Below are 16934 nucleotides of genomic sequence, written 5' to 3'. Positions count from 1 at the left end.
TGGGGATGTTGTGTATTTTGTGGTCTCCTACAAATCTTTTATTTTATCAAAAGGTTAGGAAAGTTAGCAATTTTAATGTCAGACAAAACATCTCATGTTATAAGTAAGATCAAATCTGTACTTACTAATCATTTAACCTCAAATGAAACATTTCTCTGGAAACAGCTGCAAATATGAGATCTCTTGGATAGGTTTGAGTCATCTTTGAGATTTTAATTACACGGTCGTGTATCTCCACCATAATGGTTATGACTTTCGCTGATCAATTATGTTCCAGGGTTATACAAATAATTGTTTGCCCTTAGCTGTAGGACCTTAAGCCCTTGAGTCTGTTAGTCTGTGCAATTGACGAAAAACACTGAATATTAAGGGAAACGATGCGATGTGATCCAACATGCTTCAGGGGAATGATAGTTGACCGTATGCATGCACAATAATCATTAGAATAATAAATCACGATTGATGATCTGCAATTGCAGGCCTCATTCTTAATGATAACCAGTGTGACTTTTCTACTCCCTAGAGACAGAAACAAGTAAAATGGATACTGAATGTGCATCATTAATGTTTATATTGCAGTTATTTGTTGGTCAGTTACTCAAACTGTTGGAGTGTGTGTGGATGATGCACACTGATTACTCAATGTGCTACAGGTGTGCAGCATAGAATATGATACTAATGCTTCTTATACCAAGTAGCGATACATGCATCTCGTTGCAATTTGGACAAAGAAAATAACAATTGCAATGTATATGTATTTTAATCTTAGCACATAAATAAAGTGAAGAAAGAGTTGTACGAAGAGTGAACATACTATGCATCACATTGTATTGAATACACTTTCATCAACATACAAAAAACGTTTAATTGACACAAGGAGAAGTAAGACTGAAGCCTCCTCAAGCCTCTGTTGTTAGGCAACGTAGTTTTGCATTTGGCTGCCCTTTACCCTAACACAACCTAGGTCATCGGAAATCTTTTTATCACAGAATAAATATCAATAATCTTAAAAGGCAAACAAAGCAAGGCGAAAGGCCGCTCCGTCCAGGACCACGCCCCCTCCCATGACCACGCCTCTCCTCCCAGAATAGCGCCTCCCTCCTAGGACCACGCCCCCCTCACAGGACCACACCTCGCCTCCCAGGACCTGCTCCCTCCCAGGACCATGCCTGCCTACCAGGACCACGGCCCCTCCCAGAACCACGCCTCTCCTCCCAGGACCACGCCTCTCCTCCCAGGACCACACCCCCTTCCCATGACCACGCCCCCCTCCCAGGACCACATCCCACCTCCCAGGAACACATGCCTCCCCTTACAGGACCACGCCCCCCTCAGAGGACCACGCTGGCCGTGGCGCAGTGGTTGGCGGGGATGCCGATGCGGTGGCGGCAGGTGAACATCTTGCGGAGCTCGGCGCGGAAGCGGTCGTGCAGCCAGGCGTACAGGAAGGGGTTGCAGCAGGACGAGCTCATGGCGCACAGGTGGCACAGCAGCTGGATGAGCAGGAAGTAGCGCTTGTCTATCAGGTCGATGTCGATGTCCCGCAGCACGTTGAACACGCTGATGGGCATCCAGCAGAAGCCGAAGGCCGCCACCACCAGGCTCACCAGCCGGAAGGTCTTGCGCTTGCGCACCCGCTGGGCCTCGGCCTGGCTCTGAGTCCGGTGGCCCGGCACCACGCAGTTGCGCAGCTTGACAGAGATGCAGAGGTAGGAGATACACAGGGCGGACAGCGGGAGCACGTAGGTGACGAAGAGTGTGCTGTAGGCGTACGCCAGCCTCTCCCGCTTCTTGCCCATCCAGAACTCCTCGCAGATGATGAAGCCCTCGTGCTTGAACTCCACGTGGTAGGTGTGGGCCACGGCCGGCGCCACCAGCCCGCAGGAAAGCAGCCACATGCCGCAGAGCAGGTAGGTGCACGCCATGATGGACAGCCGCTTCTTCAGGGGATGCACTGTGGCGTAGTATCTGCAAAGCAAAGAGGTCACATGCTTCACGTTTAGGATTTACTGGGTTAACCTTTCATACTAGGGAGCATTTGATTTGCTTGAGCAAGATAGAAGAACGACGGAAGTGTTGTTCAAGGTCTGTCACAGATGGCTGCAATACAAGTTAACAAAAATGCCTGACTGCAGTGTCACTGATTAACTGTCTCACCTGTCCACCCCGATGGCCGTGAGGGTGAAGACGGACACGTACACGGTGACGGGCTGGATGAGGTACACCAGGTAGCACATGAAGCGTCCGAACACCCAGCCGCGCGGGTTGAAGGCATAGGCCAGCGTGAAGGGCACGCAGGTGGCGCACATCAGCATGTCCGAGAAGGCCAGGTTTCCGATGAAGAAGTTGGTGGCGTTGTGCATCTTGCGGGTGCGGCAGATGACGTAGAGGAGCAGGTAGTTGCCGAACACCCCCGACAGGACCACCAGGGCGTAGCAGGGGATGATGAGAGGCTTGAACGGACTGCAGCAGCTCCACCCCAACGAACTGGGAGCTGCGTGTGGAGGAGCCGTTCTGGAGCTCCGACACCCTGGCTGGTGTTGGCCTCCACCATGCAACCCGCGCAGGAAGGGGTGGGCTCTCCAGGCCAGGTGCTGCCGGTGCCTTCCATCGGCCTGGCTCTGACGGCGGCGCTCTAGAAGGAAGCTGGATGGATGGGAAGCACGGTTATACCAGGAGCTCTACATACTACTACTACTACTACTAGTACTATTGCTACTACTACTTCTACTACATTTAACATTTTTGGCATTTAGCAGACGCTTTATCCAAAAAGAATTACAATATGTCAGAAGAAAGAGAAACAATATAATTGCTGTTGGTACAGTAAGGATGTCATAGAACCAAGTGCCAAGCACTTACAATTGCTAGATTAACCAATCCCTGTACACAACAAAAAAAAAATAACTAAGACAAGATGCTACAGGATGCTAAGTACTATTTTTAAGTGCAAGGACGTACAACATACAATAAGTTCTTAAGGGGGGTGGGGGGGTAGGGGGGTACTACTAGTACCCTACTAATAGTACTACCACTTTTACTACTACTACTACTACACTACTACACAATTGCACTGATATTCCATGACTAGGCTAGTGTGTCATTCTTGCAAGTCTCTTTGGTTCTATTGTATGCATTTGGTTTAATCCCTGCTTTCTATTCAGCAATTACATCCAAAGAAGAAACCCATGTTGAAACAGTTCTGTGACTTAAGGCTTATTGATAGTGTAGCGCCATGCCTGAACCCTAGGGGCAACTGAGGGTATAAATAGGGGAGACGGCTTTCATTTTTACACTCTGGTTGTCATGTTTCGTTGGAAAGCTAGCCTGAGCGGCTTCTAAAGAACTTAAGGTGGAGTTATAGGATTCTAACTTTTGCCAATATTCTGTATTCAAATCTGTTTATATTAATGAAAACATTAGCAACAAATTTATTTAAAGGAACTTTGTTTGCTCCACGACAAGAATCTCAGACCTTCCTTGTTTCTGTTTGTTTGCCCTGAGAGTGTTCGAGGACAGACATCTAAAAGAAAATAGCTTTAAATGGCTTTCACATTTACTGCATTTAATTGAACTTTACTGTGTAACGAAGTCCAGGCTACACACAGCACCTATTGGGACGTCTATTGGGTCTCAGGAACCAGGACTCAGGATGGTGGTGTTGAGAGATCCGGTGAATATGTAAAGGTTTGTTGAGAATGATTCATGATTTAGTGAATCTCTCTCTGAGTGTGTGCGGTGATGGCTGGTTTACCCAGTGCACACTGATTACTCAATGTGCTACAGGTGTGCAGACTCATCCAGCCCGAGAGTCCAATTAGACTCGGCCAGGTGAGGTTGCCTAACCCAGCAGTCATCCACACGCTCTCCCAAACTGGATTAATAATTGAATTGCGTTCTGTTAAAGATATGAAATACCGCATTGCATACTGCATTGCGTACTGTTAAAGATATTAAATGAAATGCCACCCGGTGTTAGTGTGATTAGCCACTACAAACGGAAAAAAAGGAAAATCTGACCTTTTCTGTGTATTAGTGACATCACAAGTGGGCGTGTCCACCTAGATGTACGATTGATAGATCAGTCTACCAGCCTACCCAGTGGACTGTAGCAAATGTTACTTATCTATCCATCATACATCTAGGTGGACACGTCAACTTGTGATGTCACTCAAACACAGGAAGAGGCTGATTCTGAAGCCATTTTGCCACACATGCTATGTCACCCCTTTAAATTTAGACTTAACTTCATTAGTATTCCAACATGTGAATTAGCAACTAATCCACTGTTATCGCATGGTTTTGATTTGTGCAACATTATTATCTTTAGTTAATTGGTTATTATAAATAGCCTGCAATAGAGTAGCGAAGTTACGCCCCTTCCGGTAGAGCCCATGGGACCTATGAGATCAAAAAATATGTGTGGGTTTCAATGGAGAGAAAGTAATTATCTTCTGGTCCCAGTCTTTATATGCCCCGGATTTCACAAATGTTTGTTGATTTTAAATGATATTTTTTTCATGTCAAGAGTTTGACCGTTTATTGTGCAATTGTTCAGTTAAAGGCTGCAGAGAAAACAGTGAGAAGACTACATGTCTCGTATGTGCCGTCACACACCCTGCGACTGGTGTGGACAAGACCGACAATCTCCCCATCGGCATAACTGAAACTCTCCACATGCCCCAACTTATAATGGTTTTCACCTCTTTTGATTATTTTATCCTCCCCTGGAAAAAAACTAACATTATCAAACTTCACGAAAATGTTTAGTTTTCTTTGCATGAAAAATTATCATTTAAATCCACAAACAACATATGTGTAATCCGGGCATATAAAGACTGGGTCCAGAAAACAATTACTTTCTCTCAATTGAAACCCATTCATATTTTTCGATCTCATGGGTCCCATGGGCTCTACCGGAAGAGGCGTGACTTCGCCACTCTATGGGAGTGTCTTTGGCCATGGTCCCTTAGGATGTTGTTTCTTTTGGGACATGTGTTGTTGTATTTGTTTTTCTCCTTATCCTTGACTTTTACCCCCCGCTCCTCGCCAGTCCCAGGTCCTGCCCCTCTCCTTCCACACGACCCCTCAGAGACCTGGTTGATGTCGTCTTTCTCTGACTTCTTTGACATTAGCCTATATTTCCTTTTTTGTATGGACTTTGTATACTCCCAGACCTTTGGAGGATTCTTCCCTCCTACACACAGGGCGGTGTTGACTTTGCTTATGAATAAGTTCTGCTGTGGGCTGGAAAGGAGCGAGGCCTTAATTAGGAGAAACAGATGATGTAGTTTTCAAATGCAAAAGGGTTTGTGAAGCACTCATAGCGAACTCAAAAAGCAGTTCTGCTTTTAACCTTATACACAAAAGAGCATGACCTTACTTATTTTGCATTTAAATGAATTGCCTTGAAAATGAGCTCTTCCGTCCAAACGCATTCAATGCGGTCGATGAAGGCTGGCCTCGAAGCCTCCGTAGAGGTGATTATCCGATAAACCAGGAGATAACAAAGCAACCATGCAAAGGATCTGTAAGGATCGTGTCCGATCTTCCTTCACACACTGATGAAAGGCTGAAGATGCTCCCCATGCCCTACCAACGATGGGGTTACAACGCCAGTGTGAGAGGGGAAGGCTGAGGAATTAGAAGTGCGCTTTCTGCCCCTTAATTAGGCTACCATACGTTCCTCTAAATTACTGCTTACAAAAAGGTTTGCTGGACTTATGTTTCAACCTTCTGCTCATAAGCATTTAACGAGGTCATAATATTTATAACCTCATCGTGGCTACTTGGGCTGATTGATAAAACATCAGTTTGGATTATGCACACTTATCTTAAGATGATTTAAATAGGCATAATGGATGCATTCAGCATGGCTAATAGCACAATTAATTATAATAGGAAACGCTTCATTCCGACCCAATCGGAATGAATAATATCGATGGAGGCGAATAATCAAATTCATCACGCTGCATAAGACGAGACGCAGTGAAGTTAAACACACGTTTAAACACAGCTTTAAACATGGTAACTCCGTCAACACAAAGAATGGAAAAGTGTTCCTCACCTAGTCTGTGTTCCAATCCTCTTAAGTCTAGACGCGAACAGACGAGCGGTTCTCGCTGAACGAAAACCTTCCAAGTCCTCGCATCAGGAACGGTGCGCACCGGCACGTCTGTTCACTCCATCAGTGATCATGAAACCAGACAACACTTATAAGCCCTGGGTAGAGATGCTGTTTGTTCCGCCTCACTTCAGCATCAGCAGCATCATCCCTGAACAGCCACCGGGAGCTGTGCGTATACGCCAGACTATCAACAGGTGCTGTTCTCCGTCCAGGTCCTCTGAAGGTACAGCCTACTTATAATACTGGTCAATCGAGCTTCGGAAAAGCACAACTTATGTCAAGGCAATTACTCTGTGATATCTGGTGTCCCCGGTTGTCGAAGGAATGGATCGCTCTATCGTATAAATTACCTTGTTTGGACAGGTTCCCTTTCTCCTTCTGCAGAAGCAATAGATCAGAGGGAATAAGATGACTATTTCCCTGGACGCAGTGGATTTCCCTTTGGCCCATGATTCCATGAGGTTTGACCGACAGATACTGGCTTGGTTTGCAAATCGAAAACACACCGAGAAATCTATAAATGATCAACTTAGAGTGGTCTAAAGGGTATTTGCATACAGGCTGTGGTGTTTGTGGTACAAAAGGTCCCACTGCATCCAATGCACCTTGGTGTGATGCAGCGAAGCTATTCAATGTGTTCCTTACCTTACACCTCAAATAATGTGTGTGGTAATGTAACCAGAATGCATGTGTTTGTTTAAATGACTTATTACAACATGTTGTTGGACTACTCACTGAGCCATTATCTTCTCTCTAAGCAAAGTGCCATGTCTGAACATCATGTATTCCTGACGCGTTGCCATTAAGGTTTCTGTTCTGGAGAGCAGAATGGCTCTCCTTAAGTGGCAGACTCCTCCATGGCCGGCTCTCAGTCCATCTCAAGAAGACAAACAGACAGCCGCAAAATGTTTGTTCCTATCCCCTCCCTCGCTGTACATGGCTATCATTGACTTGTGCTGTAATGAACATGGTGGTTCAGCAAAAGCAGCCCTTGATTAAATGGTAGATCCAAGCCTGCCCTGATATTTATATTATCAAATATAATAATCTTCCCCATGCGGGTTTCTGAAGTAGTCATATGAGAATGTATAAGTTCCAAGATGAACCAAACAGTACCATATAGTTACTACTTCGAGCCAACAATAAATAATTGTAAACACAGTTACTTTTTTCCACAAACTGTCAAAATCGGAAAATGGATCACCATCTGTTTGTGGGACCTTATGTGACAGTATATGGAATGACATGTCATCATCCCATGTAGTAGTAGTGTATGTATCTATGTCATGTGTCATAGATACAAATTTAGATCACCAACTATAAATCCTTCATATTTCTTGGAAAATTTGTAAAAAATTGTTCATATTAACGTCTGGAGATTCTAAGGTCCATGATTACATCTTTTAACGATAAATTAAGTCGTTCCATAATTGTAAGGGGATTATGATTATTTTATTAAAAAGTACATTTTATTAATTAGCATTGCTGTTTTTTCCCCCCAGAAGTTATGAAGTCATTTTTGTATAGTAAGATTCATATTGTAGTTGGAAAGATTTTCTTGTATAACTGTGTGTGCCATATAATTTATTCATAATTTACCAATTCCTCTCCTGTTTCCTCACGTTTGTCATTACTTTATTAATTTGTTCGACTTCCAGAGGAATAGTTGGATGCATGCTTCCATGGCAACTCATCAGGCCGTCTGCTCCGTGGCTGATGTGCGTCCCTCTGATGGTCGGGGAGAGATGAGGGGGAGAGGCTGCCGTCACAGTCTCAGTGTTTGGAAACCATTGGCCCCAACCCATGCCAGCCATGGGTTTTCTGAACAGTGCTTGATCTATTGTGAATGCGAGACTGTCCCTCTCAGACATGCACAACGATTGGCTCGTGGATGTTACCCTGAGTGATGGTTTTTGGGGTTGTTTTTATTGATTCCGGTTCTACGTATATGTATATGAAGTCTGGAATATTTTGTCGTGGGGTTGACTTTCTATTAATTTGAATACCTGATAATCTGGTGCCTAATGCCATTTATGTTTGATATAAATTGTAACTGTAATTTCATCATTCATAGCTCAAGCACGACTGCTTCTGGAGACACCCATTTCTGTAAACAAAAGGTTTGGGGCATAATAGTTACAGTGCTCTGGCTGTGACATTTATCAGCCTTAATGTTCCCCTGAAATTAAATAAATAACATGAAATAATACGAGGTGGCCCATTCCCTCCATTAAACATCCATTTCAGTCCTTTCTCTCTGCACTAGACAGAAGTGCAATTCAGACAGTGTCCAGTCTGCATGGAGCATGGTTTTGTAAACGTGCAATTGAAAAGAAATACAGCACATCCCCTCTGCTAGACTGAAAACTAACAAAATATATGCATCAGTATTCTTAAAGCCTTCATTCTGACAATGTTGAAAATACTTTTTGAAAATACATCTAGGAATTGACAAGGGATTTCAGGGCCCATGCTGACTTTTTGATTTACACTTTCTATATCCATAAGAAGGGCGCCTTAAAAGCAGGCATGTCGAGGTGTGTGACGTAGCCGCGGTGTATGGCGTAGGTTTTTCGTGATGGAGGTGACTGCGACATGTCTGTGTCTGAATCACTTCCCAGCAGCACACTGGCCCTCATTGCTCTCTATTGGGATTTATTTGCCCCAGTAAATCGGTGTTGTCTTAGGGGGATAGCCACTGCGATCTGCAATGTACACAAGACCTTTGTCAAACCTAATACATGCCAGGTTCTTCCTGGTGGGTGATGTATGCTGGGGAGCATCTCTGCTGATATAGTCGTACTGGAACATACCATCTTGCAATACATAATTCAATAGATAAATACTTTCTATTTTAAAAGTCTACTTTTGAGCATTGTCTTAAAAAAAAAAATATATATATAGAGTCTTAGAGTACCATATTAAGCTCTATATAAATTTCATTTATTATTATTATTATATATATATATTAAAAAAATGTAAAAACGCAGGATTGTGCTGTGCCCCAACAGGTTTTATTAAGGATATTTAGACTATCGTATGAAGAAGACATATAAACAAAATACCTTCCATCATTCCTATAAAGAAATATTGCGTAAGTGTTTCACAGAGATAATTACAGTGTTTAACTGCCATCTACGCCAATTTGTCCTTGAACGTACTTCACAAAAATAAAATATGCTATACATCATACCTCCACCTACATCCCAAACCACTGATTGAACAAGAACTTAGTGACCACGCATTCAGATGACCGAACTATCATCTCAAAACAATACAAGGCAGGGAGGCACCGATGGAGATTACATCGTTATCGGACGATATTGGCCTGATCACAGATGGTGTGACGAAGGGCTGAAAGACTTTAAAACACGTCACTTTTTTTTTAATAATGAAGGTGACTGTGTTGCCAAGGCACAAATAGAAGAATAAATAACAACAAAACATTGGTTTCGGCATCAGCTAACGGACAAATTGTTAATTTGAACATCCTTATTTGTAACGGCCTGAAACTTCCCAATCGGTAGTTCCCTGATTCAGTTTGGTTTTCCATTCCCTTTTTCGTTATATAGGTCTTTACATCTTAGTATATTGTTTTGCAGTTCACTGTAACTCCACTGCATGTTATGTACAGAGTATGAATACACACATGACAAGACGAGACTAGAGACTTGTATTATAACAAGGATTAAGCTTCTATAAATACAGATGCACAGATGCTTATTAAGGCCTCAAAGTATATAAGGAGACGCCTTTTGAGGGCAGCTTACTCAACATCATGTACAGAAGCGTAATGCAAGAAAAAGCATTCAACTGTATTGCAAAAGAATTCAGAGAAAAAAATGTAAACTCTGTTTCTCTGAATTAACACGTATATTATTTCAGAATTCTGAGAAAGGTTGACATGGAGAAAAAAATCCACCCTTGTTTTTCTGAAATAATGAGTTACCTCAAAAAGAGAAGCTGTCACTCACTAGAGCTCGAGTTCATAGACGCAAACATGCCTTGCCTGTTGAGTTGAATCCAGGTTATTTGTGTTTATGTTTGAGACGTTGGGAGATGTCCTAGAGTAATATTGATGGAATTGTTATTAGTTTGTCCACTTTGGGCCCCTTTAGACTGGGGGTTGTCAGACTGAAAGCCTGTTATGATCTGATGTCACTCTGTACTTGAAATCCCCTGTGCAGGGTTTGGTTGATCAGCAGTTGGCCTACTCCATGCAGGTGTGAGTTTCTTGCACTGAGGAATCTCATTCATTAAGTAAAGGACTTTCTTTTGCCTAAAAAACTTTCTCAGACTTCTGAGATAGATATGGTTTTGATTCAGAAAAACAAGAGCAGAATTTACCTTCTCAATCTTGAAAGACAGAATAGAAAGAAGGAAAGACAGACAGGGTAAAATTATACCATAACACACAATGTCAAATATAGTAAATGACAGCCTCAGAGTTAAACGCTGTGTGCTCCACAAATCCAAAACATTCCATTATTACGTCACAACACAAATGCGGATGTTGTACGTTCATAAACCAACCGTTATGCCACCTGTTTTTGTCTCAACCAATACCGTCCAATTTACCTTTTAAGATCCTCGTCCCGGCTAGGAGAGGGGCTCAGCGCTCAGTGCCTCATGCAACGCCTCCGTCACGTAGTCCAGGTTACAGCTGTTTACTGCGCTCACATTCAGACAGCCATTAGGGAGGACATAGACGTGCTTTCTCTTTGACAGATATTCTACCTGCTCCACTAAAGCGAGAGCCCGGAGAGTAAAGAAGAAAAACAAAAGATAATCAGTGCGGGAGTTTTCAGCATTTCAGTGAACATTGTATTACGATTAGATGGACTGATTGAGGGTCTGTATTCTGTATGTGAATCTATTTCTATCCGGTTTGGGGCAGAGTGCGCTCATATATTCCATGGAGATCCGTTTGTAGATCTCCATGGAATCTCCATAGATCTCATACCCTTTGTTGTGGGTTATGTGGTCCATGGCAAGAAGAACAACAATTATAAAGGTAAATCGGTCAACCCAACACAATTCATACATTGAATAGAACGGAGCGCATAAAATGAACTCTATCTTTCCCAGAAATGGTTTGAATTGGTCTTTAAAAGTGTGTCAGGATGCCATTAGCTAAGAGTGCCTATGTGAGCCCGTCTATCTTCCCAATCGGTGTAGCGATGACAAAACATTTTTTTTTTTAATCTCACCTAATTCCAAGCGCTTATTATGACTAGCCTTATCGAGCCTAACTGACTAGCCATTTGATTCACTCCCAAATCCAGGATTGGGGATTGGAACACCTACCATTCAGGCCAGTGCAGCAGTACGGACCCGTCTGTTGGGTCAGGTGGTCCCAGCAGCCTGGAGTTCCCAGCAGCCTCAGCTTCTCCCTGAGCCGCTCTCTGACCAGCATGCACCGTGCTGCCATGTGCCACACCCCCTCCTGCCTGCCAGACATCTCACTTACAACCAACAGCTGCCACCCTCCACTCACCCTTTCTGTTTCTACATTTAAATTTACATTGAAGGCATTTAGCAGACGTTTTTTATCTAAAGCGACATACAATAAGTACATTTGTCAGAAGAAAGAGAAACAATATATCACTGTCGGTAAAGTAAGGATGTCCATAGAAACAATTGTCAAGCCCTAACAATCGCTAGGTTAACCCATTCCCTTTATACAACAAAGAGAGCTAGGATGAGATGCTATACAAAGCTAAGTACTATTTTTAAGTCTAAGGACGTAAAACGTACAATAAGTGCGTACATTAAGTGCCAGGACGTACAACAGACAATAATTGCTTAAGAGGGGTGTGGGGGAGGGGTAAGGGTGGAGGCTATGCAGACTCTAGGTGAACTCTGAACAAGTGAGTCTAACCAGTTTCTACCTTCAGGTACACCTCCATGGTACCGTTCATTAGAAAGAGTGAGGTTAGGTGAAGGGAGAGTTTACCAAGAGGCAGCGCGTGACACAGTGGTGTTGAGCTTGTTTGCTCTGGACTCACCACTCGGCGCGGTGGGCCGGGTTGCTGAGCACGGTGGCCACGATGCGGGCGCCCCCTACGGGAGGCTGGGCCCACAGGGCGTTGATGAGCCTCTCCGTCTGGGAGCGCACGGCCAGCAGCACCGAGCTCTGCCTGAGCACACACAGCAGGTGGCCCACGTGCTCGCCTAAGGGGAAAGGACCGATCGGTCAGTTTAAAGACCAGCATGCTCAGCATGTTGCAGAGGTCCATGGCTGTCTACTTTCTGTCTCGTTTCGGATCGTTTTCAGAGTTGGATATGACAGCAACCGGTGTTGTGCATGACCGCACTAAAGAGGGGCGTTCATTGAAGGCGCTCATATATTTATAACAGTGGACTGAACGTGCCCGTTTGCAGCTACTGAATGTACACGCGAGCGTCGTTCACTCTGGCGACAGCGGATGACGCTCACGGACTGTTTACAGGCACCCGAGGATTTACTGCAACCGGCAAGCCAAGACCGGCTGTGGCGATTAGCTCTGGTACATTTAGGTACACTCGCTTCTAGATTACAATGACTGAGTATGCTTTTCTTTTTTTTTATGGAAATAATATATTTAAAAAATATTCTTAATCGAAATTGAATCGAGAACAATAAATTGCAGTGCATTGATGAACCGATATTTTTACCCGATCCTAGGCAGTAGACCCCTTCGTTTTGCTTTATCTATCTTATTCTTCAGTTGGAATGTCAATATTATATTATAATTCAAACAGCATATTTGCGGACATTCTTCACGTAATCAGAGAAGAATAAACCTCATTACAGCCCTCACGACCCTCCAACAATGAATGAGCCCGAGGCTGTAGTGCAGCGATTCACAACGGCCCCTCGGCTTAGATGGGCATCACGTCTGGCTCCCTGGTTCGGCCTTGACTACTAACAAGCACAATGCCTTCACTTTCACCTCCCTCCTCCCTCCCTCCCTCCCTCCCTCCCTCCCTCCCCCTCTCTCACCGTATAATCCGAAACAGTGGGAGAAGGACTGAGCACACAGCAGCTCCATCCCCAGTGATTGACAGTACTGCACGGGCCACGCGTCCCGCTCCAGCTCCCCATGGCACAGGCCCGCCACAGGCAGCAGCATGAAGGGGAAGAGCTGGCGCCTCTGTTCAAACAGAGAGGAACAAAGGTGGGGGGGGGGGGAGCCGTGGAGAAAAGTTGAAAGAGCAGTAATGGCGCAGGAGCGCCGCGAGGTACGCTCATCGAATTCCCAATTGATTGTTGAAGTGGAGCGCTTCTGGCCTCATACCATCATGAGCCGTGCAATCAGGGCCCAATGTTCCCGGGAGAGCTCCGCCCCGGTGGGATGGGCGGAGGCCGACAGCACCACCACGCTCCGCTCCGGGGCCGTCTCCAGGTCCTCCAGGAGCCCGTCCACGCAGACCCCGCGCCGCCCCGCATCCCAGTAGCGGTACTGACGCACATCAGGCATCCCGGCCGCCTGGAAGACACCCGCCAGCGAGTCTGTTGGGTCAGAGTCGCAGCGGATTGGTCGGTCGGGTCGGAGTCACAGCGGATTGGTCGGTCGGGTCAGAGTCACAGCTGATTGGTCGGTCGGGTTTGAGTCACAGCGGATTGGTCGGTCGGGTCAGAGTCACAGCGGATTGGCTGTTGGGTCAGACAGAGTCACAGCTGATTGGTCGGTCAGGTCAGAGTCACAGCTGATTGGTCGGTCGGGTCAGAGTCACAGCTGATTGGTCGGTCGGGTTTGAGTCACAGCGGATTGGTCGGTCGGGTCAGAGTCACAGCTGATTGGCTGTTGGGTCAGACAGAGTCACAGCTGATTGGTCGGTCGGGTCAGAGTCACAGCTGATTGGTCGGTCGGGTCAGAGCCACAGCTGATTGGTCGGTCGGGTCAGAGTCACAGCTGATTGGTCGGTCGGGTCAGAGTCACAGCGGATTGGCTGTTGGGTCAGAGTCACAGCTGATTGGCTGTTGGGTCAGACAGAGTCACAGCTGATTGGTCGGTCGGGTCAGAGTCACAGCTGATTGGTCGGTCGGGTCAGAGTCACAGCTGATTGGTCGGTCGGGTCAGAGTCACAGCTGATTGGTCGGTCGGGTCAGAGTCACAGCTGACTGGTCGGTCGGGTCCGAGTCACATCATATTGGACATCAGAGTCTCGAATCAGACTCCATTGGGATTAGAATCCTGTTCAAGAGAACCATCACACACAGAATACCTTTTCTAATACTTATTAATTTATCCTGGAAAAGATTGTGACGAATGAATCCCAGAGATGAGAACCACAAAGGTCTGTTTTTATGCTTTGACCCACGGCTAAGGGGCGGTAGTCTGAGGGTCTTTGAGTCCCAGCTAAATGGTTCTGAGTTCAAACACTGATGTCTACCCGTCCTCAACCCTAAGAACCCTACCCCTACCTGCACTGTAGGGGTAGTACTAACAGTGGCTTCAGAAGTCATTTGCATGTTCACTTACCATCACAGTGGGATGAGAGATAGACTGGCCCTTGCCAGGCAGCGTCCCCATTGTACCAGTGTCTCAGGAGTTCAGCCCCGAGTCTCACAGCACCAGTAAAACCAACGGTCTGGACGCCAAGCACCTACAACACACACCACCAGTCAAACACGTTTTGGACGTGTGTGTGTGCGTTGTGTGTGTGTGTGTGTGTGTGTGTGTGTGTGTGTGTGTGTGTGTGTGTGTGTGTGTGTGTGTCTGTGTGTGTGTGTGTGTGTGTGTGTGTGAGAATGAGTTGACTGGACAGGCAATTGGTGAGAAATTTTCGTATCCTGATAATCACCTTTCACAATGTCTAACAACACAAATCTATAGGACGTAATTTTTAGATGTGTAAAGCCCTTTGTTGTGTGCTATGTGGTCCATATGTTGCAGGATGGAGAATAATCATTAAGGAAATAGGTCATTCCAACACAATTCATACACTGAATAGAGCAGAGCGCATAAAGTTGACTGAATCTTTCAGAGAAACGGTTTTAATTGGTCTTTCATATCCTCATTATTGTCACATGGGAGACATGTAAAGGTTAAGGCTTCCGTTATGACATAAACACAATCTTCTCCTGTGTTTTGACCTCACCCTGTTCTCCACGATTGCGGAGGACTTCTTCCCTAGAACCGCCTCGGTGGCCCTGTGGTTAAACTCGGCCAGGCCGAAGGATGAAGGATGTGCTGAGCCCAGGGTCTGGTCTGAGCTCATCCTCCTCTTGATCTTCCCGATGAAGGGCGACACATACGGCTGGCCCTGCTCGTTGAGATACTCTGCGAACACAACTCAACATTTAGTGACACTTTGACATGAGTGACTACACTTGCGATATGTATTCCTACGACATTATTCATAATTGATGAGAAAGTGCTAACTAATTTAAAGGGAGTCAACAAGTGAGGTGTGCGCCGCCTACACTCGCCTCTTCCCGCCAGGTAAACCTTCCTGACGTCATCGTCCGTTTTGAACGCGAACAGGGACTTCGCTTCCTGGTTGGAGGCGGCGGCGTGCGTGTCGACAAACACGGACGGCTTCGTTATCTTGTCTGCGTGTTTTGAGGCTCCCGCACGACTGGCCCGGCGAGATTGCATCGTGCTCCGTGTGGTCGCGTCAATCAGCCGGGCTTTTGTTTATCTAGGTTGCCAGGTTACGTATTGCGTTTGGAGACGGTATCCTGGCAACGCGTGTGACGAATCTGCCATCGTTAGCAGTTCCGTTTGCGCGCGTAGTTCTACGTCATCAATTAGTCGATTGCTGCTAAATCACATGGACGACTTTTAAATAATGAAGGGAGGCCTGGAGAACGTATAGAAGAAAATAAATGTCAGATCTGGATGGCAAATAGTCAATAAATCAATGGCAATGAGTTTGCATTTTAGTGCTACCTCTTGCCTGTGCCTCATCTGTTCCCATGACAGCTGGTTTGGGCTAGTTTCTCCACTAGAGGGCGGTAGTTCTACGACCACAAGGTCGGCGGCCATGCTGTGTAAGACATTCATGATTCATGAGTTGGGCTGATCCAGAAGATGGTTGTACCTGAAGACGCATGTGGTAGGCTACTTGTGGGTCCTTTCCTTGTCCGGCTGCGACATTAACAATATATCTTGATTATGAATTATGATTATGGGCTAATATTATTAAAATCAATTACAAAAACGTTATTCACATGAATATAATTATAACGATTATTATAATATAGGTCCTAGATAAAAGCTATTAATAGTGTTATTATGGAGGCTATCGTTTACCAATATACCAATTTTGTAGACCTTACTAAAGACATTGATTTGTAAGTCATATTGTATTGCAATGTCACATGCAGTGAGATAGGTTTTAAGTGTTATTGTTTGATTTTTTTTAAATACTGCGAACCCTAAAAAGGAGACTCATCCAAAGGTCAGTGTTTTTGGTTTCCAGAGGCTACACAGCCGGACCTTTCGGCCGTAGCCTTATTGCATTATTTTCTTTCTTTTCAAATTTCCTAGAGATTGTGGGGATTCACTTGGGATTCCAGCCCTTTCCACGAGTTCCCCTCCTGCCTCCTCACTTCTTTCATACGTCTAACATTTAAAAAAGGCTCAGACATTCAGCATTAGTGAAGGGGTCACTTTTTCCTCTGACCAGATCCATATCCTCCTCGTACGAGGTCGCTCGACACTGGACACACATGTACACGCGCGCACGCACACACACACACACACACGCAAGTTCACACACAAGCGAGCACACACACACGCCTGCAAGTACACAAACACACACAAATCCTCTTCCACCCAAAGGATTTGTGTGAGTCTTTGGCTCTTAACATTTT

At 45.2% G+C, this 16934-nt stretch overlaps 2 protein-coding genes across 4 annotated transcripts; both read right to left on the bottom strand.

Annotated features, from left to right (window-relative positions):
• Nucleotides 1-657: 657 nt before the first annotated feature.
• On the bottom strand, nucleotides 658-6621 carry prlhr2a (prolactin releasing hormone receptor 2a). The gene is given in 4 exon segments (XM_030357916.1): nucleotides 658-1968; nucleotides 2158-2459; nucleotides 2461-2646; nucleotides 6478-6621. Coding segments are annotated over 4 exon segments (1233 nt in total). The 5' UTR covers nucleotides 6586-6621; the 3' UTR covers nucleotides 658-1331.
• A 2498-nt stretch (nucleotides 6622-9119) lies between these two features.
• On the bottom strand, nucleotides 9120-16891 carry got1l1 (glutamic-oxaloacetic transaminase 1 like 1). Of its 3 annotated transcripts, none has more exons than XM_030359014.1 (8): nucleotides 15546-16891; nucleotides 15215-15396; nucleotides 14596-14719; nucleotides 13408-13622; nucleotides 13113-13263; nucleotides 12136-12301; nucleotides 11435-11577; nucleotides 9120-10872 (listed from the first exon to the last, which is right to left on the bottom strand). In XM_030359014.1, exons 1-8 carry the CDS (start codon nucleotides 15712-15714, stop codon nucleotides 10727-10729), a joined length of 1296 nt encoding a protein of 431 aa, XP_030214874.1. In that variant the 5' UTR covers nucleotides 15715-16891; the 3' UTR covers nucleotides 9120-10726. The 3 variants fall into 3 exon arrangements, with proteins under 3 accessions (XP_030214874.1, XP_030214876.1, XP_030214875.1); XM_030359016.1 differs by having other exon boundaries at nucleotides 9120-10864; XM_030359015.1 differs by having other exon boundaries at nucleotides 9120-10797.
• Nucleotides 16892-16934: the final 43 nt, after the last annotated feature.

The sequence above is a fragment of the Gadus morhua genome, chromosome 6 (assembly GCF_902167405.1).
Source record: "Gadus morhua chromosome 6, gadMor3.0, whole genome shotgun sequence".
NCBI lineage: Eukaryota > Metazoa > Chordata > Actinopteri > Gadiformes > Gadidae > Gadus > Gadus morhua.
Note: the sequence above shows the minus strand (reverse complement) of the source record. Positions and strands in the feature narration are given on the sequence as shown.

Excerpts from the sequence above, each read along its gene's own strand:
- got1l1 (XM_030359014.1), bottom strand. The coding sequence starts at position 15,714 with ATGCAATCTCGCCGGGCCAGTCGTGCGGGAGCCTCAAAACACGCAGAC. Across the intron at positions 14,720-15,214 it reads CCGCAATCGTGGAGAACAGG|GTGCTTGGCGTCCAGACCGT; the intron begins GTGAGGTCAAAA and ends TGTGTGTTGTAG. Across the intron at positions 10,873-11,434 it reads CTGCTGCACTGGCCTGAATG|TGGAGCAGGTAGAATATCTG; the intron begins GTAGGTGTTCCA and ends CTCTCGCTTTAG.